General features: G+C 51.9%; 5 protein-coding genes across 5 annotated transcripts; 2 read left to right on the top strand and 3 right to left on the bottom strand.

Annotated features, from left to right (window-relative positions):
• Positions 1 to 1,854: 1,854 nt before the first annotated feature.
• CONPUDRAFT_64357 (RdRP-domain-containing protein) lies at positions 1,855 to 5,201 on the top strand (the record flags this gene model as incomplete). The annotated part of the gene is given in 10 exon segments (XM_007775137.1): positions 1,855 to 2,913; positions 2,977 to 3,152; positions 3,202 to 3,611; positions 3,676 to 3,765; positions 3,818 to 3,907; positions 3,957 to 4,003; positions 4,076 to 4,204; positions 4,271 to 4,304; positions 4,321 to 4,331; positions 4,440 to 5,201. Coding segments are annotated over 10 exon segments (2,808 nt in total), but the record flags the coding sequence as incomplete, so codon positions are not given.
• Positions 5,202 to 5,369: 168 nt separating this feature from the next.
• Positions 5,370 to 7,591, bottom strand: CONPUDRAFT_146815 (uncharacterized protein; the record flags this gene model as incomplete). The annotated part of the gene is made up of 18 exons (XM_007775404.1): positions 5,370 to 5,469; positions 5,551 to 5,803; positions 5,869 to 5,893; positions 5,949 to 6,003; positions 6,070 to 6,097; positions 6,155 to 6,214; positions 6,277 to 6,377; positions 6,459 to 6,501; positions 6,613 to 6,640; positions 6,696 to 6,720; positions 6,772 to 6,799; positions 6,876 to 6,901; positions 6,970 to 6,995; positions 7,062 to 7,083; positions 7,139 to 7,148; positions 7,207 to 7,305; positions 7,361 to 7,374; positions 7,439 to 7,591. The coding sequence occupies 18 exons, from the start codon at positions 7,589 to 7,591 to the stop codon at positions 5,404 to 5,406; spliced, it is 1,062 nt and encodes a 353-aa protein (XP_007773594.1). The 3' UTR covers positions 5,370 to 5,403.
• Positions 7,592 to 9,367: 1,776 nt separating this feature from the next.
• CONPUDRAFT_168917 (Glutamyl-tRNA amidotransferase B subunit) lies at positions 9,368 to 11,733 on the bottom strand (the record flags this gene model as incomplete). The annotated part of the gene is made up of 12 exons (XM_007775403.1): positions 9,368 to 9,868; positions 9,926 to 10,044; positions 10,096 to 10,310; positions 10,367 to 10,539; positions 10,609 to 10,720; positions 10,781 to 10,865; positions 10,931 to 11,034; positions 11,090 to 11,169; positions 11,230 to 11,371; positions 11,426 to 11,505; positions 11,579 to 11,656; positions 11,691 to 11,733. 12 exons carry the CDS (start codon positions 11,731 to 11,733, stop codon positions 9,567 to 9,569), a joined length of 1,533 nt encoding a protein of 510 aa, XP_007773593.1. The 3' UTR covers positions 9,368 to 9,566.
• Positions 11,734 to 11,854: 121 nt separating this feature from the next.
• CONPUDRAFT_168916 (uncharacterized protein) lies at positions 11,855 to 14,390 on the top strand. Its single transcript, XM_007775402.1, has 7 exons — positions 11,855 to 12,080; positions 12,146 to 12,241; positions 12,295 to 12,414; positions 12,480 to 12,617; positions 12,670 to 13,035; positions 13,098 to 14,196; positions 14,252 to 14,390. Exons 1-6 carry the CDS (start codon positions 11,941 to 11,943, stop codon positions 13,420 to 13,422), a joined length of 1,185 nt encoding a protein of 394 aa, XP_007773592.1. The 5' UTR covers positions 11,855 to 11,940; the 3' UTR covers positions 13,423 to 14,196; positions 14,252 to 14,390.
• Positions 14,391 to 14,856: 466 nt separating this feature from the next.
• Positions 14,857 to 18,322, bottom strand: CONPUDRAFT_130944 (Poly(A) polymerase). Its single transcript, XM_007775401.1, has 14 exons — positions 18,219 to 18,322; positions 18,031 to 18,159; positions 17,557 to 17,815; positions 17,340 to 17,505; positions 17,197 to 17,286; positions 17,010 to 17,148; positions 16,885 to 16,957; positions 16,711 to 16,831; positions 16,514 to 16,652; positions 16,196 to 16,458; positions 16,016 to 16,139; positions 15,888 to 15,963; positions 15,783 to 15,832; positions 14,857 to 15,731 (listed from the first exon to the last, which is right to left on the bottom strand). Exons 1-14 carry the CDS (start codon positions 18,233 to 18,235, stop codon positions 15,488 to 15,490), a joined length of 1,890 nt encoding a protein of 629 aa, XP_007773591.1. The 5' UTR covers positions 18,236 to 18,322; the 3' UTR covers positions 14,857 to 15,487.
• Positions 18,323 to 20,397: the final 2,075 nt, after the last annotated feature.

The following is a 20,397-nucleotide window of genomic DNA, read 5'->3' as shown; positions in this document are numbered from 1 at the left end:
AACCAAGCCCGCTGCCCCCGGTGATGATCAACAAAACGATTCTCGCGATCTCCTCACTGGGAATAAATCCAAAGACACCGCGGGAGGTTCACACCAGCTCTCGGAAGACACCGGAAGTCTACGGTTCGGAGATGTCCATCTTCCGTGGCAGGCATGGCAGGGCATGACCTCCAGCGCCTATCTGGAACCTTGTTTTCCCCCCGCCTATTGCCGAGCTCGCTCTAGCGCGCTGCCCTGAAACCCCAAACCCCTCCTCGCCTCAAGACTCAAGTTGTATCGAGGGTCTCCACTGGGCTCACTACATACACGATGCGTGACGTCACCCAGAACCCAAATCTGGTGTAAGTGTCCCTCGAGCTCTCCGTCAAGTCTCCGTCACCTGCTCGTGTACGAGCCAAGTATGGTTTTGCTTACGACACAAGAAGCAAGTTCGAATAGCATGCAATGAGCACGTCAGAAATAAAGTTCCACCATTTCTCCGGTGGCTGGTCACTCCGTCAGAATACACAGCGAGGCAAGTTCTGGTAAGTTAGTTGTAGAAGACAGGGGCTAATTCATCTCGCAAACTCGCAAACGCCGGGCCGGCAATAATGCCGCCACGCGTTGCAGGCGGGGACCTTGACTTTGTCCACGGTACCCCGGTACCTGCAACAGCACCGCTCAGCCAACTTGATTAACTTCGCGCCGATTTAGGAGCTTGGTTTGGCGTTTTTGTCTGTGTGTCGTTCACACACTTTCGTCTTCCAGGATCAGCGCTGTATCATGTGCTCCGAGCCACCGACACCATCGATAGACGGCGCTTGATAACAGCTTGAACTGAAACTTGTCGCTCGGTCACAGAACCAGTCAACGCTGAGCGCTGAGACCTTCTTCTCATCCTCTGCCGTGCATTCTCAGAGCTCAGTGTTGATGGAGTTCACTCTCAGGAACGTCGATTTCCAGGAGGACGAAGTCGGTGTCACACATGCGCTCTCCGAGGTTCTGCACGCCTATCCATTCGTCATCGATCCTTGTCAAGAGCCACCAATGAACTTCCGCGTCGAGCTGGACCGCCAGGGACGCCCTGGTGTGCGTCACAACGGGTGGGGAACTCTGATAGTCCCTTCAGCTAGGATCGGTCGGCGGTTTCTGGATTGGCTCCACGAAGACGCCTCTCACCGGATTCGGGCCGGGGGCAGGGAGCTCAAGATCTTTCGTAGCAATCATCCTGTCCCGAAAGACGTCACCATGATTCTGCAGACAACTGTGTTTGTGGATCCTGCCATAGAGAGGAAACATCAGTCGACGTTGGATGACCTTGATGTGTCGTTGCGTGTAAAGACTGTGGAGTTTGGTGGGTACAAATATCAGCTCATTTGTCCATGCTGTGCTAAAGATGTACGTGCGAATGAAGGTGTCTATTACCAGACTTCCCCTACCAACCCGCTGTCTTTCTCCATAGAGTATTCAATGAACCTCGAACCCCCGAAGATAGGCTGGCTGAAATTTGTGTATGAGCACAAATCAATAATGGCGAAGGTAGTAGATGACTTTCATACTCGTGCTATTTCAACTCAATCACGACAGATTGGAGATAACCGTGGAGTAGAGCAACACGTCGTCATCAAGTTCTCTTCCATCAAGGAAGTTATGATTGCAGACGATTTTGGGAACGATTGTGCGTCTCCCTACAGCCCCCTCCTGCTCTGACTCTTACGCTATAGAACAGATATCTACTTTGATCTTTATATTCCACCGGTCCTGGAGGAGGAAGATACATACCGCCCAGATGCTCGCGCCCGTGAGAGAAACTCCCGCAGGCGATTACGGGAGTTGAGCTCAGGTCATGGCGCCGTGGCGGATTACGCCCATCATATTCGCGTTCTCCTCTCCGAACCCGGCGACCTGGAGAAGTTTGTGGAATTCTGCGGGGTTGTTGGCCTACGTGCTCCTACCAGAGGCAGAAGGATTGACGCCACCGGTCTTGAGAAATTTTTTGCTCAGCGTCGTGTCGACAGATTAACGGGGTGGATGAAATCCTTGGATTGGCCTGTTGCATTCCAGGTCGCTGCTCTGCTACACAACGGGCTCTTGAACACTCAGGAAATAGAGTCTATCCGTCCCATTATCACTCAGCTCTCGAACAAGTCAGCGGAGCATACAGGCGATACACTACGTCTCTTTACCGAGAAGACGCGATCTCAAACGTCCTTTCGACAGCCTCTCGAGCTTTTGGACGAACTTGTGAACTATAGAGCCAGCAATCAGCCTCGTCGTACTCCTCCGGCTGGCCATTTCTTCTGCTCCCATGTCACCATCACCCCAACTCGCATGTTGCTCGAAGGCCCCTATATCACCCAGTCCAACAGAGTAATTCGCAAATACGATCAGTTCAAGGATCATTTCATCCGAGTTGAGTTTAGAGAAGAGAACCGCCAGAAATACAGATGGGAGCGCGAGGTTGATGTGCTGGAATTTCTCACGAGCAGGGTTGGAGCGAAGCTCAAAGGTGGAGTCGACGTTGCGGGGAGGCGTTTCAGCTTCGTGGCCTACTCGCCTTCCGCTCTCCGCAATCACTCGTTGTGGTTTGTTTGCGAGGAAGGGTTTAGACCTCCGGTACAGATATTGAAGGAGCTCGGCAACTTTTCAGCCACAACAAACCAACCCGCAAAGCGCGCGGCTCGTATGGGGGTGAGTACAAACGCCTGTTATGTGCCTCAATGTACTAAAGCATCGTTTCAGCAAGCATTCTCTGCCACGCAGCCTTCAATCAAGGTCTCTAAAGACCAGATAGTCGAAATCCCGGACATTACAGGCCCTCATAACAACCCAGCTCGACCACCCCATGTGTTCACTGATGGCATCGGGACTATCTCACCGAAGCTGAGGGATAGAATATGTGAAGCACTTAGTATATCGACGAAGCCAGACGCTGTAAGTACAAGTCAGGCTCCAAATTATTTTCGCAATATTTATAATTATCGTGTTGTTGTATAGTTTCAGGTTCGGTGTGCGGGCCTCAAAGGTGTCTTCGTCGTAGACCATCAGCTTGAAGGTAAAATTATGTGTCCTCGCCCATCAATGAAGAAGTTCCTTCCTCTAGATGAGTCGGAGGATGCAGAAATCGAAATCGTTAGAGCCTTCGATAAGCCGGGCCGCTCCTTCCTCAACAGGTATGTCTACACATCTAGAGTGCAACATACACAACATATTTGTCCCCAGACCTCTCGTCATGGTCCTCGAGGACCGCGGTGTTAAGACGGAAGGTTTTTTGGAGCTATTCAACGATGCGGTTGCTGATGCTAGAACGGCACATGACTCTGTTGACCAATTTGTTGCTGTCCTTCAGAAGCACAGATTGGGGATTCCCTACAGGCTAGACCAAACACTCCTCAAACTCAAGGCCCTGGGTCTGGTGCTCAGGACAGGACAGGACCAAGAGTCCTTGGACACGGATTTTCTAGCTCGAGTGCGCTTATGTGTAATAAAACATATCCTGCGGGATATCAGGCACAGTGCTCGCATCCCCATCCCAGGAAGCTACCAGCTGGTTGGAGTGGCTGACGAAGGCCAAGCATATATCAACGCAGGAAAAGAAAATGTCTTCACCTTACGTCAAGGCCAAATATATGGTAGTCTGAATAATTCTCAGACATTAGCGAACATGACAACTAATTTAACCTACCCTCTGGTTAGCCTGCATCCAGGATCCAAGTGACGCGGAGCCACAATGGCTTCAAGGAACTTGTGTCATCTCTAGGTCTCCTGTAGTTCATCCAGGAGATGGTAAGCCATTACACACCCATCCGAGCTCCCATGGGGTATTGATCAGAACTAGTGCAGAGAGTGTACGCCATAGGAAAACCGCCAGAAAACCAGCTATGCGCGTTTGCGCGTTTGAAAAACGTTGTTGTTTTCGCTTCTCGAGGTGGCACTCATAGTTCTATCGTGGCGGTAATGACCTAACATTGTTTCAGGAACGCTTCCTCTAGCCAATTGCCTTGGGGGCGATGGGCATGTCACAGTGGTTATTCTTTTGCTTTGAATGTAGTAACTTTTCATCAACAGAGATCTTTACGATGTTATCATGGAACAGCGTCTTTTCATCACGGAGCAGGTGGACCCGACTGAATATGACGCACGGGAGCCATATACTCTGGATAGGCCGGTCACACTTGATGACATTTGCGACTTTGTAGTCGAATACATACATTCCGATGTCGTGGTACGTGAGACACTCCGCCGGCTGACGTGACATTATTTTACTCTCTGACACACGAACTTCACCTAGGGTTTAGTTGCCGACACCCACATCATTATTGCAGGTAAAGCTAGCACCAGATGCCAGCAGTGTTTAAAAATAACTACTAATATCGAGCTCCTTCAGACCAATCTGTTAAGGTATATCGACTCGACCTTGATAGTTAAGAGAACTCAACCTAATCCAACGTCCTTGATAGGATGGGACGCTTGACCGCCGCTGCTTGGAGCTCGCGAAAATGCACAGTCAGGCTGTCGACTACCTCAAGAACGGTATCCCTGTAGACATCCGACGGATGCCTCGTCGGCTGATACCCTTTAAGCCCGACTGGCATGAGGCTGAAGACGAATCCTCCCACCCCTGTGATTACTACAGATCGAATCGAGCTCTCGGTCACATGTATCGGACAAAACTGGATGAAGACAGAGAAACTCTGGCTCACGTCGAAGTTGACTCCTACGGCGACTCGATTTCTCAGGTGGTGCAGCAGCGAGTCAACGGATACCCACTAGCTCAAGCCAGTCATCAAGAACAGAGAAACGTCCTTCGTATAGTAGAGACCATCTTCAAAAGGTATCAAGACGAGCTTCGCTACATCTGCATGACCCATTCACTCACTGACGCCGCGGATGATTGCCTGAGAGAAGAGGAGGTGATAGCATCCACGATCCTTGCTAAGTGCTCTCAGAAGGGATGGAGAAAAGATCGTCTCCATAGAATGAGAGAATGCGCGACCCACCTCGTACAAGAAACTCGACGAGACCTTATAGGAGATTTAGAAGTAGCTCCGAGTGAGGAGGTACGCAACGGACTACATAAAGCGTGGGCTGCATGGCAGCAAAGCATCAATCATCGAGCAGAGAATAGCACGGAATTGTTCGGTACACAAAGCTTTGGCTGGTTGGCCTTGGGTGCAGTTTTGGACTGCCTCGAGAACCTCGGGGTAATTAATCGAAAGTGATTATTGTGGAACATTTTATACCATGTAAAATGTGTTTTATTATTCGCTGTATGCAAACATGCAAAGGGAAAACTGCAGAAATTATGCAAATATTGAATGTGAAAACGATAACATATGGGTATTGCATTGACGTAGCTGAACTTCTCACAATTTTCATATTCCGTGAAGCCTTGTGCAAATATGGGTATGACAAATTGTACTTTCAAATGTCCTTCGAGCTCTCCGTTATCTGTCCACGCCCGAGCCCAAGTTCGAGGATAACCGGCATCTATGAGCGACGGGAAAGAAAAAAAGAAAGGGATTAATGTTGACTAACCACGTATACGGCGAGCGGCGAGCGCGAACTCACAGGCGAGGCAGGCATCATCCCTCCTCCCTCCGTGTCATCGCCATGCCCGAAAGATTCCACGCTGTACGGATGCATGTCTCCCGTCTGCCAGTGCCATCCCGGCCGTACAGGGTCACGGGAGGAAGGTGGTGGATGAGGCGAGTATGGCGGGGAGACTATGGTGAATGATGTGGATATGGGCGTTTCGGGAAGCACAGGCAGAGCGTCGGGCCGCATGGGGTCGCGCCGGCGCTTGGGGTTGCGCGAGTTGAGCCTGGATGGTACATGAGCCAGGTATACAAAGGGTAGATTATAGATAACGAGGTAGTTTATACTTACGACACAAGCAATGAGTTTGAGTAAACTGGAATCGGCGTGTAAAGATCATTGGACCAGCACAAGAAGGGAGATGAGCGCACTTTTGAACTGGACGTAGACGAGGCAAATGAACGTGATGTTGGGGACCGTGTACATCTTCATTGACACAGGGTAAGTCGCCGTCAAAAGCTCGCTATCAATATTGCTCGAAGAAATGCATACCGTAACGATGATGACGATCGTAAGCACGCTGGGTCACGAAGAGGCATATTAGAAGGGGGAGATAAGACATCATATCAATGCTCACAACGTCAACGAACCAGTGCCAACGGTGTACCGTATACACCGACTGATCACACTCTGGCACCTATTCGAATATTTCCCGATGGTAAGCTAGGCCTTTTTGTATCAAGGAAGGTGAGCACGTACACCGTCGTCGAGGTTCTTCCCTGGTACAGGAAGTAGGACATCGAGAGAGCAATCCATAAGTCCTCGATAGCGCACAGAATCGCTGACGCGAGGAAGATAGGCTAAATTTAAAGGTGGAGCGGGGCCCGACCGTGAGTACGGTGGATGTTGCGAATAAGTATTCCGAAGGGTCGAAGACTTACTCGAAGTGATGTGGTGAAAAGGTTCCACTGGTTGTTGAACAGGCTTCTCATCCGGAGCCGAGGCGGAGAACACAGCAAGAAGGGAGATTTACGTTTTAGAAACGAATCTCGACAAATATGGACATATGACTGCCCGGGTGAAATGTTTTCTCACCTCTTGGTGCAAAATGTTATTTCAACCGCTGAGATTTCCATTAGCGTATGTTTAACCTCATGCACAAATGAAGCTTCACTCACCAACACGCGCTGTAGACAAAGTTGCCTAACCAAGGTCATTTAGCCTTAGTGGTCATGGAATAAAGGAAGGCCGTACGATGATGAGGCTGAGTATTGACCGTGAGCTGACTGGAGCAAGTGAAGTAGTCAGCCGTCGGAGTCTCCTCGGAGAGCGCACATGTTGCCAGAAAACGAGCTTACTGATCCATATGCGCCAAATGTAGAACCTGGAAAATCAAGGGTGCGATGATTAGCCATGTGAACGTATGGTGCACTTGGCGCATAATAAACTCACATGTTGACTATGTAGGTGGAGACATACTGGGAAGGCGTGGTATCAGCACTTAGCGCTTGCCTGGTAGCTTAGCTTCCAAAAGCTTGAGAAACCTACTCCGAAGATATAACAAATCTACCCCCCGAGTCTTTAGTCAGACCACTATCGAGGAGGAAGACGAAACCCTTACCCCGACACCCCTAGAAATACTTCTATCAGACGCGAAGTTCGACATTGTATGATCTGCAAGATACGTACTTGTATATGAGATTCAGAACGTCCACGTCGCCACCCTCTCTGACAACATAGAAATCAAGAACAGAGATGAGCAGGCCCGTGTGGACGCCTTCAAGTAGACTGGGTGTAAATCAGTACAGCTACACCCAACTGAAAGTCAAGCACGAGTTCCTACCAAACTGAAAAGACCTGCAGGATACCACATGGTGTATGAGCACTACAGCTTGTCCTGTGCGATTGATCAGTTGCTTACCGTGGTTTTTATGAACATGGAATCGCGGGGAAAGCGATTATAGTACGCGAACGTCTGCGTGCACACAACGCCGTACAGTATGCACGCAATGAACGCAGAGATGAGCGGAGCCTGGAGGATGCTCGGTGTATCTGAATATCCCGAGCTATTCATCTCCAGTGTAGTTTGTTCTGAGCGACAATATAGGGATGGGGTTCAGGGCCAGTCCCACACACCGACGAGGGGGAAGGGACAGGGTATAATACAACGAGCGGACTCGCGGGGAGTGGGGGGTGCAGAGGGAGAGTGCGGGAAACACGACCGCCCCTCGGTTCAGAGCACGCGAGGGCTCATATAGCAGCTGTGTACCCCAGGCTCTCTAGGTGGGCAGGATTTTTATCCTGCGGGAGTTTGTTCTATGGTCGAACCCAACGATGAGAGTCTGGGAAGCCGACCCGTGCGCACCGAGTGCGCACCGAACGACGTGTCGTGTGAGGGTTCCGGGGGTTGGGCTTTGATGCTCTAGTATGCCCGACCGAAGTGCGTGCCCGGGATATTCATGCTTGCGACCTTTTTATAGCCGAGGGAAGGGTCGCGAGGCGAGAACAAGAGGCCACAGGAGTCGAGGCCAACCAACGGTACGTCGTGGTCCATCAAAGATGAATTTCGCCCCAAACGGCATGGAACTTGGAAAGGTAACATTGGTGCGCAATTCCGAAGCCAACTGCGACGGCCACCAGATATCCAGAGTACCGGGGTAAATAGTGGCGATGGTAGTGAGTTTTATTTATCCCGTGCGAGATTGTCGAGAACCAAGCATGCGGGGCCGCGAGGACGACGCGCAAAGTGCAAACCTCTCCAGGCGGCCCGGGCGCGTACGTTTTCCCCGAGACCCTTCACCGAAACTTCGCCTTATCCAAAAGTCCCATGATGTAACGTACCGTCTTGGAACTCAGGCTGTCCATATGGTCAGACGCATACAAGAATACACACCCACAGCTGCAAGTCGTGCGCGGAGAAGGGGCTCAAGAAGCGCTCGCTTGGGGCAGATCTTCGGCAAATGTACGAGGAGCGATGGGTTGAGCGGAATATCTACAATTCAGTTTAGACTTTTCCTTCGGGAGTTTTTGTGAAGAACGTACGAGAAACGACGGAATTAGCGGAAAGCCTGTAATTCAGTTTAGACTTTTCGTTCGGAGGGTTTCGACAGTGACTGTGGTACGCGCAGAAAGATCGAAATTCTGTGGGAGTCTTTTGAGGAGGAAGATAAGGATTCGACGAGAAAAGATGCAGAGGCTGACTCGGTGACAGCAACTTCGATGGCTGGGGATGAAGTGTTTGGAGGCGGATAAAGCGCATCCAGCCCATTCAACGAGCGGCCCGTGTTAACATCGGGCCCAGTATGCCAGAGACCTTTGTGAGAGCGAAGCGTTGAGGCTTTCTGGCAATGTGGGTGAATCGTTTGTCCAAAGAGTGCCACTTCATCATGGAGGAACTTGGCACGTCCAAGAAACAACACTTGGACCACGCGAAGCCGGCCAGTGAGATGATGAGACAAACCTATAGCCTGGTGGAAGTCCGGTGTAACGCAACTGATGATTGTAGTCTCAGCAATAAGCATGGTGGAAGAAAAGTTGGCTGGGATGGTAACGGTCATCGGACAAGGAGCGTGTGGTACCGTTTGCCAAAATGTGGCTGTGCCCAATTAATCTTGCTCGCATGCCAGTGAGTGACATACTTCTCTCAATATTATTGTCGTCTAATATGCCTTACTTCCACTGTTCATACATCTCATAACCCTTTCATTGGTATAAAAGATGCTGCAGCAATAAGCGCACCGTTTCCCCTTGCTCGGAACAGCTGTGTCACCCAACTACCTCAAGGGTGTTTGCGTTGATCAAGTCACCCTTAGCATTAGCCGTTGCCCTGGCTCGTTGATTGCCTCGCCCCCTGGGTCATTCCGACGCTATAATAACACAAACTCTGAAGTCTCCGACAGCATCCCGAACTCACCCGCTACCTTGCCCCGGCACGACGAAGCAGGAGTTATTGCGGAGCAAAGAACTGCGCTGCAAGCTAAAAACGATCTCTTCCACGTCCGCGCGCCACCTCCACATGTGTCCTTACCAGCCACATTTAACCACGCCCCTCACTTCCCTTGCACCAACATCCCAGACAGCACCTCCTTCGTCCTTATAGCATCCACGCGTCCCTGACTCAGCTTCATCACGCGGCCGACGAGCTTGTTCAACACGCGCTCGTTGCCCTTGCGCGCGGCCTCTGCCTCTTTCGGGAGCGCACTGATCGCCTGCTTGCACCAATCGTTCAGGGCCTTGTCCGTTTCTTCGCCTGCTTCGAGTGCAAGGAGTCCGAGCTGTTCTGCGATGGTGTGCACGGAAGTCGAAGATGGATTGTCGAGGAGATGGCGGAGGACGGACTTTCCACCGGTACCTGGGTAGCTGTCAGTGAGCGAGTCCTTGTGATACAAATGTAAGGGAAGAAACGTACCGGTGACGGTGCCCGCTTGTACGAGGTCGATGAGCTCGCCCATCTGCGCGACCGAGATTGGGTTATGGCTGAAGGTCTGGTTGCGAGACATCAACTGGCCAAGAAGTTCGTGTGTCATCCTGTAGAGGTAATGAGCAACTTAACAAGCACTCGAAAGGGTATGGACATACCAGTTGACGACAACCTTTGGGTCTCGACCCTCAGCGAGAGCGTCAAAGTAAGCGACGGCACCTTGCTTCATCTCGCCATCGAAGCCAATGTCCCGCCCCGAGTCAACAGCCATGAGCACGTCGACATTATTCTCTGTCAAACCGACGTCTAGAAGGCGTGCCCGCGTAGCCCTAGGCAGTTCGGGCATGGACTGCCTCGCGATGTCTATAAATTTCTATGGTCCACTGTTAGCCCTCAGTCGTACTGCAAATGAAGGGAGGTGTAGCTCACCGACGTGAGGAGCAGCGGGGGCAGATTCGGGTCGGGCATATACCGATAGTCTGGCGCATCTTCTTTGCTTCGCAGCCGGAACGTCTCGGCCCTGTCCTCGTCAAAGCCACGCGTCTCCTGTGAGACCGTGCCTCCGGCGTCAATGAGGTCAATATGTCGATAAACCTCAGAAGCTGCGTATCGCGTGAGCCAAAAAGGGTGAGACAAGGAAACCGAGGCGGGAAACAAAAGTAGGGGCTCACCGATAGCGATCATCATGAACTTGACACTGTTCAGGTTCTTGATCTCACACCGAGTTCCCGGCGGCTCACCCTGGCGGTTGACTGACACGTTCACGTCGCACCGCATAGATCCCTAGTCAATGAAGAAATTAGAAGTTAGGATCGAGGACATAGTAGTAAACGAGGTATGCACCTGCTCCATATTCCCGTCGCTCGATCCAACCGCTCTCAGGAGTGCCTGAAGTGTCCGTACGTACTCTGCTGCCTGTTCTGGGGACCTTAAAAGAACAAGCCGACGTGAGTACTCGCCATCTAGCATCATCGCTGCGGACAGTACACGTACCTCATGTCCGGTTCGGAGACAATTTCCATCAGTCCGGTCCCTGCTCGATTGAGGTCAATGTGGGAGAGCTTGCGCCTGCGGTCAAATGTCGATTTGGCGGTATCCTAGGAATAATGTTTGTTTGGCCAGTGGTCCTTGGGGGATTGGACATATGCGCACCTGCTCGAGTTGTATTTGCTTGACGCGTACGGATGTACCGAGGTTAGGTAGCTCGAGTACCCCTCCTGTCGCCAAGGGTGCTTAAGACCATGGTTTAACATGGACCTTGCCAACACGAGTTAAGAACAGAAGTGACTCACAATACTGTTGCGTGATTTGATATCCTGACGGCAGGTCTGCATAAAAGTAATGTTTCCTGTCAAACGCAGAACGAAGATGTATGTCCGACTGCAAGGCGAGAGCAGTTCTCAAGGCAAGTTTGACACATGTGGGGTTGAGACGCTTCCTTGGATATTAGCTGGGGCAGGCAAAAGTGACAAGGGCGGGCCGGCGTACAGGAAGGGTCCCAGGGAAGGCGGCATCGTATGGGGAGACATGAGTATTGGGTGCTTCGCTGAGAGTAGAAGTGAGTGTCTCTGTAGATGACCCAGCATCAAGTGGGCAGAGTCGTGAGTGCTTGAAGCCAGAAAACTGGGACGGAACGCGCACCTGAGAAGAGTTTTCGACGCGACTTTATCTGAGCGTGGACTTCGATGCCCACCACGACTTCCCAGCCCGGCCATCGGTCTTTGGATTGTTTTGTGCTATGAGCAAAGCGTACAGGCGAACATCGGTGGTGCAAGCTGAAGCTGAAGGACTGCCATGGACTGTGACGGAGAAGCATTGAGACTGGCTTTCCTTTCGCGGAGGCGCGTATGACATACGGAAATGGCCGCGACGCGTGCATGTGCCCCTGACGTGCTGTGCTCGAGGACGCGGGTATCAGTACCTCCTCTCCGTAAAGGGGGTATGCCTCCTCAAGCGCCTTGGAGTTGCCTGCATTCCCCTCACTATCAATTGTCTGATTCACCATGAAGGGCTCCGAGTCAGCATGGAATGTACTTCGCCCAGACAGAGAACCAGCTAGGGGCGACGAGGACCTGCCAGCATACACCGAAACCAGTCCCAAATCAGTGACACCGATGGGAAGCAAGTCGGCTAGGAAGTCTTCGTGCGTACCATCAACTGTCTTACACAGTCTTCGACTGATTCTGCCCTGTTCGCCATCACCGGAAGTGACGACAGGCTATCCCCTGCCAATGCTTCGCCTTCAACCAACCCCTGGGCCCCTTTGGATCCTCGCCGTGTGCGGCGTTCGTCACTTGCTCAACGGTTGATGCTCACTCTTTATAACCGACTTGCACTGGGCTAACGTTAGACCAAAGCCCACAGAGCTCCAACATCGACGAATCCTTTCTAAACATGTCTATTGAACCACCCAAAGAGACGATTGTATATTCGTACACTCTGTACAACGCATCGGTGCAGGCGGAAACATTCATCATGTGCGTAGGGAATGTAATGACTTGGACTCCAAAGTCGAGCTGAAACTGTCGTTCTTCTCCCGCAGGATAGACCCTGACCCCAAGCGACAACACCATTACACATTCTCGCTCTCGATCAAGGCCGGACTCGTCGAGCGCGCACTCTGCGAGCCTGTCTCCGTTCGCTTGACTATCGATCCACGTCAGCTCCAGTTCTCCGTTTTGTGCGCACCTTCTACCCCTCTTCGTTGCTCATAAAAGCTAACGGATCCTTAGTATGTTTCCTCCACGCACAAGTCTCCCCCCAGGCTGTCTCTGGTCCCTCCGCGTCTGGCTTCAAACAGGCGATGTCTCGCACCAACTCTTCGCCGAGAATGAACTCTGGCTTGCGCGAGACCCCGACTTCCGCTTGCTCGGCGACGCCTCCTTCGCTGTTCTGCGCAACTCAGATTCTGACAAAACCATATACAACGCGATGGTTGGGAACGCACGCGTGTGGTTCGTCGTGGGCTGGCGAGAGCTAGAAAAGGGCGTGTATGCGTGCTCGCTCGAGTATGAGGCAGCGGGCGCGGGGAGACCGCTATTTGAAGATCTGAGGCTGAGGCTGGACTGCGAGCCGAAGGAGGTGTCGTTTATGATCTAGTGAGCCCTTCTATCACCCCTATTTTTTGTCACTCCCGAAGCTAACCATGGGCGATGAACAGCTCGATACCTATCTCCTCCACGCCGTCAGGAGCCTCACACCGCCTGCGGGTATGGCTCCGTTCGCCATATAGAGGCCCTTCTCCGTCCACATCCCCATCGGCCTCGTCGAGCCGCGAGTCGTACGTGTATCAGCGTATCTGGAAATCGGACCGCTTTCGGCTAGGCGCATATCTCAACTTCGAGGCGCTCGGGAGCAAGCTCGTCATGGGAGTCTCGAGCGAGCCGCCTCGCATGGAGGCTGGACACATGTCATTGATCACGCGCCAAAGTGGTGATCGCATGCAGAGGGATTCAAATACACCGGAGCTCGACTCGGAGGATTGATGGAAGGCGATTATCATAGAGAATGTGATCTTAGGTGATACAACTATTTATTAAAATTGCATTCGATGCTCTGCACATATGGGTCAACGATGGCAGATGTTTCATCCATTTGTCGTAGGGAAGGACCTTTCATTCGTCGATCTTTGTGGAGTTACGGCGCACCATTTTCTTTATGGCCCACCCATTCAGACTATCTGGAAACAACGGCATCTTTGGCCCCTCTACCAAATGCTCCTTCTCATGCGTCAGAATGACTACCACCCCGGGCTCCTCGCTCATCCGCGTCAGCCGCCCAACCGTTTCCTGCGCGGCCCCTAAATCGACATAGATGATCTTGGGTAGCTTTCGCGTGGTACCTTGGTCCTCATTGGCACTGCGAAGGTAACATTGCCGATCATGGCACGCATCCCCAGCGAGGAGAACGAAGGAGCCATCGGGACCAACGCGCGCAAGCGCAGCGAGGTGTCCAGCCATGTGGCCGGGCGCGTCGATCAGGTAGAACGAGCCGTCGTCATAGAGGTCTATAGCGCGTTCGAACGCGCCAAGTGGGAGGACACGTCTATCTAGCACAGACGTGTTCTCGTTGGTGCTTGTAGTTGAGATCTGGCCTCCTGAATGAAAGTTGACGTAGACCAGCTTGCGATCCTGAGGGAACGGATGAAGTTTTCCCTCCGAGGATGCACTCGCAACCACGTCATAAGAGTCAGCCCCGAGAACAATCTTCGCGTTTGTGAATGGGCGTACGTCGCCGACGTGATCCCAGTGGAGATGACTGTATGTCGATACCCGTTATAAGATGCTGCATAAGATGTCGCTCGAAAACGCACCTATACACAATCCTCTGAATCTTCTTCGGGTCGACGCCGACCATCCCTCTACTCAGCTGCTCAAAGACATCCCCGACACACTCCGTCTTTGACTCGTCAGCGTTTCGCTGCACTTGAGCCGGATAGCCCGCGTTGTCCTACAACACCATGGGTTCCGTCGTCTCTCATACTGATAAGACACGCGAGGCGGCGCATGGTTGGCCCTAGAAATTACTGACCTTCCGCAGCCCCAAGTCAAATAATAGCTTCCCATGGGTAGGATGCTCGACTAGGAACGAGAAGCAAGGAACAAAGGATTCAGCATACCTCCCGTCTGCCTCCGGCTGGGCGTCCGCGAAGAGCTCATCATGCCGGAGCATGAGGGTACCTGTGTTGATCGCCGACACAGTGACATACTTTTGAGATGCGCTGTCGGAAGGTAAAGGCACAAATGCAGAGGTTGCCATGATCATGGAGATCAAGTGAAGCTAAGAGAGGGTGAGACGTCGCGCCGAGGGCGCCTAATTAGCCCCTATTGTGCCATTATTTCGTGAGGTCCGCCTCGCCCGCTGCTCTAGCACTCGCTCACAACTTGATTTTCGAAAGGCCTCAAATGAACTTCCAACGGGGCGGCCATAAAAATATTTATACGATGTAAGCTACAATACATCTTATGTGCTCGAAAGGTAAGAGAATGAAGTGCCCAGCTTGGAAAAAGCAGGACAGAAATTCAGGGGCTACAGCCAAACCAAAACCAAACGGAACGAGAATCGAGCGAATCGGCACCCGAAACAAGGTGGGAATCCATACGGGGCGACGAGGAAATCAAAGAAAAAGGGAGGGGGAGAGAAAATGCCATTAGCGAAAAATCGAATGTCAAGCGAAGCAAACCAGAAAATAAAAGAGAAGGTTTTGGATTAGAGGGTGTAAGACCAGAACGCGGACGCGCCATGTGTTCGCTGTCGCCCATGTCGGATATTCTCTATTCGTTTATATCGCCTAATTCGAACACCTCTATTGATTTAGTCGGCATACCGTCGAGTCAAAGCCATGGTTGTCGGCCGTAGCCCCGATTGTTCCCTAGAAAACGGATGAATGAAACCAAGATCGGGAGCCCAAGAGCGGATTTCGTGTAGACCCGTGAGTGGATGAGTCGTTCGCCCCCGGATCATGGCATCGCGAATCTGAAGGTGACCTATCTATACAACAACCTGGGGCATACCACCCTTGCCTGTGGGAATCGGCAAGAGAAAGGGTGACTATTGCGCGTTGGCGGCTCCAGTAACCACTGCTGCTGCTGCACTCTCGCCAAATGGCAACGTTGGCGATTTGATGTCCTGCACTTTGACAGGAGGAACCGTCGGAGTAGGATAAACCCCGTTGGAACCATTGGCAGGCGCACCTGATGAGAGACCAGGGATCCCGTCATCGCCATTTTGCTTCGCGGTGGCGGCTGCAGCCGCAGCAGCTACGGGTGCCGGAGTTGGCGCGGAGCTCTCGGGACTACAACGAAGGCTTTGAGTGGGGAGGGACGGGAGGGTGGGGTTTACTTACCGAGGCCGCTTGTTGGGCCCGTCGGGGGAGGCGTTGCTAGACTTGCCAGCCTTGACGAGAAATTTGAAATGAGCGGCATGGAGTCCAAAGAGCAGGGAGACCCACATTGTTCTTGGGCCGTTTGCGATTCTGCCGCGGTTGACGTTCGCCTTCATCGAATACGTAGTCCGGTAGTGATGTACTTCGAACATATCAGCCAGACATGCGAAACATGGGCATCAATCAAAACCTACCTCTTCATATGTCGAACGTAGATACCCATTGTCGTCTCATTGTACTTCTCCCACATCTTTACCAATTTCGTAAACTCGGTCGTTGGGTACGATATGTCGAGTTTTCGTGGACCGGTAGCGCCAGCTTCAACGCGAGATACTTATATAAGCAAACGGAAATCCAGAAGCATGATCACGCACCTGGCTTGGGTTCAATCTCGAGACCAATATAGAACGCCGTTGAGTACACCGTCTGCGCCCCCTCGACATTCTTAATGTCTTCAGCTTTCCGCTTCCTGACGGCCTCCGGTATTTCGCCGCACGCTACTGACCGTATCTCATCCTCGGTCGAGCAATGGCAAACTTGATCAAATCCCTTTATGAACGGATGAGCAAGGATGAGAGAGTCAACATATTCTAGTTTCATGACGAGTTGTCGTAGCCGCGACTCCACCGTCCCTGCCCTAAACAGTCTTGTTAGCTTGAATGAGGGCGGTGAAGTCGGCGCTCGGTACGAACCATTTGATTTGCGTCTCGGTATTGTCTGTCGACGCGATAACTTGAAGGTAATATCGGTACTTGTGGAAGAAGTCGTGCTTTCTGAACAAGTCAGCCCACGTAGCCGATCCTACTATAACCTTATCGACTATATCGGCGCCTAAAAGCGAAAATATCTGAGAGACTGAGCGCGAAAAAGTGTAGGATGAGTGACTGACCTTTCTTGAACTCCTCCGTGACAATCATCTGCGTAGACTGCGTCACATTGTGCGTTGAGCACATGGCGGGATACGCAGGCGTTATTATCGGCATCCGGTGTGAACGATCGCCGGGGTATAGCTGCGTTCTCAAGTTAGCTTCTTATCTGTGCCTTCCAAGGGGTTGACACCGACTTTAGGATTCCAGACGCGGACTTGCAAGGGTCCTTCCTCAATCTGCTTGAGAAGCACTGGCTGCGGCCACGACCTTTATGGGGAATGAGGGTATGCGCAACTGAGGCTGTACCGTAGGGACATACCACTGATACATGATGATGAAAAAGCGACTAACAATCGCGCCTGCGACGGCATTCGGGTAAAGTTGGCATATTCGGGCTACAAGAATAGCCCACGCGACACCTCCCAGAAAACCGTTGACATTCGAGTAGATGGCTCTCCCTGCGAAACATTAAGAAGGAATGCTGTTAAAAAAGAAGCACGACGTACGTTGAGCCCATAACTTGATACACCGTAACGAGTCCCGATACACCTCAACATTAGGTACCAACCGTAAGATTTCATCGTTCACGCGTGAACCTAAATGCGAGGTTAGGAGATGACGTTGACGCCCAGGGTGTTGCAGGACAAACCTCCTAAACTTCGTATACATCGCTCGTCGAGATTTCTCAGAAGATTGTCGTCTTGCAACGTCAGATCGTCCGGTATTGATGACAAGGCTAACCGAGCCATTAGGAAATCGAGAGGGATACCGGATATCTTCGCCTTGATGATAGGAACGTACGCTTCGGGAACGCCCTGTCCTTGAAAGTCAGCTCGCTGCACCACAACAGAGCGCTTATCACGTACCGAAACCTCCGACGCACCCTCTACTTCACGAAGGATAGGTTCGAATGTCTCGAAAAAGTCTTCGCGGAGTACATGTTTAGGGACGACACACAACGTATCGATATCTGACCCTGCTCCGTGCACCCCAAGACGATAAGAACCAAATGTGAATATCTTGCCCCCTGCGGCGGTGGCCGCGGACTCGGAGAGCCCTCGAGAGAGGGAGACTTGTCGTACAAACTTCTTCACGGCAGCTGCCACGCGCCCCAAAACGAGCTCCCTGCCCAACGAACATCGTTAGTAATCGAGGTGGATAGCTTTAGCTAGCGAATAGCCATTTTGAGGGCCATATATTGTCCAGGACAGCTAGGTTATTACATGCAATGAAAGCATGAGATGGGAATACAGCCATGTTGTGATTGACGCTCGTGGTGCGAATAGCGACAAAACAGCCAATATGCACTCGGGCCCAGCATGAAGGCACGAAACACCCACCTTGTTCGCGACTCCTCTACATTCTCAAACGTCCCTTGTCTCCTCAGCTCCTCCATCAAGGTCTTGGTCAGCTCCTTTTCGCGGTCGCTCGAGTCGGCGGTCGAGATTGGGAGGGTCACGCCAAGGTACCTGTGGGACACAACAGGATGAACAACGTAGTCTTGAGCGCATTCCGGGGGGTGGTTTACCCTTTTTCTGTGGTCATATTGCTCTGCTTAAGGTGATATACGACGACTGCGTTGGTTGAGACAAGGTTGAGGTAGGACTGAGGCTGGGTAGGCACCGGGATGAGTGAGGGTGGCGCGGGTTGGTTTGCGGTCAACGCCGAAACTGTCGCTCTGCGCTTAGTCAACGGAATGTGTCACAATGAAATTGGGTCTGGGTCTGACACAGCCACTAGTGCAGCCGAGATTTTGACTCGGGCAGTTCGGAGCGGCTCGGTCGCGCTTGCCAGACGCTCGTCTCTTCCCTTGTGTTCGATTCATCGTCGTACATAATCTTACTACGTATCCACTTTTGAGTGGAAAGTTCTCTCAATGAAGTCAATGGACATGTGCAATAACTGCTAAAGGCCACAAACTAAACCGAGCAAAAGTGAAGTGGAGACAAGAACTTGTATGTTCTTCTATGTTGCTTTTTACTTTCCGAGAAAACACTAATTTATTTATCTTCCGTAAGTGGAGGGATATACAGCTACATGATGGATTGTTATGCTATGTCATTCAATCTTTTCCGTCCCATAGGCGAATGCGCTTCACACAAGGACTTTGCAGTCGACATCGAACATACCTCGCACTGAATCTCCCAGTTGCATCATCCTGAGACTTTGCTTTTCGTCCTGATACTCCTCCTCTTGAGCTGCCTCGTAGAGCTGATACGCGCTGTATCCGTTTCGCGCGTTTTGGTTTAGGATGGTCTGGTACAGCGCCCGTTCGCTATCGTTGAACTCCTCCAGCTTCGAGTCTGATTCGACACCGAACTCAAACGACTGGCCGCTCTTGATCCACTCCGACACGACTGTTCTCCACCTTTTCCATACCCGAGTTTCATTCCCCACAAAATCTTTCAGCATCACCTCCGGCTCCTCAGGCTGAAGCACGAGGGCTGCCAGGACCGCCGAAGCGGACCGACCGCCCACGGAGTACTTCTGAATCTTTGGCTCGCCGAGTAGGCTCCAGAGGATATCTGCCTGGGCCTTTTCTTCGTCGAGGGAGGAGATATAGGACGTGTACATCCAGGAAATGGCGAGCGATGAAACGAACAGGATCTGGCCAAAGAGGGTGGCCTGAGGAATGAGGAGGAGCTGTAAAAGAAACTGGACTTCGAGAAGCATCGCCGCAAGCCCAATCTTGCGGTATTCCGGGCCGCCTCCAAGTTCGATCTCGAACCTGCCTTTCGTCAGGACATTGACAAGGCGCTCGGCACCTTTCACCACTACGACGTCCTGTCCCTCCCCCATGAAAATTCCGTCCCCGGGTGGGCAGCCGTCAGCTGGGTTGCTGGGATACTTCAGGACGACTTGTCCTGAACCAATCACAAAGCAAGAGACTCCACCAGCGATGATACCGAGAAGAATCATGGCGAAGGCCCACCAGTCCTCCGAAAGTGCGCAAATAACGCAGGCCGAAATGCTAGCGAACATGGGAACGAAGGCGAGAAGTGACATATGGCAGGATCTCGCGGAAATAGCTGAGCCCGAATCATCGGCGTCTTTGAGCTCAACGATGGACACCGTCGCCCCTGTGGTCTGACGCCCCGGCACGGTGATCACAGAGGCTTCTTGACATCTAGCGCAAAGAAGATGACCAAGATGGCCGGACGCCATCCTAGTGCCTGAGCATGTTCCTATCGACAACGCGCTACAATGTAAGCGCCCATATACCTTCATCTAACTGAGCTGCTAACGCACCGATATACATCGGGCCTTTCTTCCCATCGAGCTCGAACATCTCGGCTAGGGTGTTGTTCTGTCCAGGGAACAAACCATTCCGCCAACGAGAGTTGGCGAGACGGCCGTAGCATTTCCCAATGGTATAACTTCCGGGCGAGTTGAACCAGCCGACCCAGCGGCGACCCTTAAAAAGGTGTACGGTGGACATTGCGGAGATGGCTTCCCCGCCACCGAAGAAGCCTGCGACCCCCGCAACATCTAGAGTGAAAGACAAGTTCTGGAGAGGAATATTGTGAATCGGAGCCATGTCGAAGCCGAGGGTTCTGATATTCTGAGAGACTTCGTTGACTGTTGCAGCTGCGCAGGTTATATAGGTATCTTACTGATGTGTTTCAACGTTTGCAATATACAGGCTAACTATCCCTGGCTGAATTTTGATTCCTATACAGGCTACGGCAGACTCGTTTACAACGTTT

Source organism: Coniophora puteana, assembly GCF_000271625.1.
Source record: "Coniophora puteana RWD-64-598 SS2 unplaced genomic scaffold CONPUscaffold_14, whole genome shotgun sequence".
NCBI lineage: Eukaryota > Fungi > Basidiomycota > Agaricomycetes > Boletales > Coniophoraceae > Coniophora > Coniophora puteana.
This window is presented reverse-complemented; position numbering and strand designations above follow the sequence as displayed.

What these genes read in the sequence shown, in the direction of transcription:
- CONPUDRAFT_130944 (XM_007775401.1), bottom strand. An exon ending in TATCAAGTTATGGGCTCAAC is followed by an intron (nt 17,149 to 17,196) that starts GTACGTCGTGCT and finishes AATGTTTCGCAG; the next exon opens with GGAGAGCCATCTACTCGAAT. An exon ending in GGGCCCAACAAGCGGCCTCG is followed by an intron (nt 15,732 to 15,782) that starts GTAAGTAAACCC and finishes CCTTCGTTGTAG; the next exon opens with TCCCGAGAGCTCCGCGCCAA.
- CONPUDRAFT_168916 (XM_007775402.1), top strand. Translation starts at nt 11,941, where the DNA reads ATGAAGGGCTCCGAGTCAGCATGGAATGTACTTCGCCCAGACAGAGAA. An exon ending in AAGTCGGCTAGGAAGTCTTC is followed by an intron (nt 12,081 to 12,145) that starts GTGCGTACCATC and finishes CATCACCGGAAG; the next exon opens with TGACGACAGGCTATCCCCTG. An exon ending in CGTTCGTCACTTGCTCAACG is followed by an intron (nt 12,242 to 12,294) that starts GTTGATGCTCAC and finishes GTTAGACCAAAG; the next exon opens with CCCACAGAGCTCCAACATCG.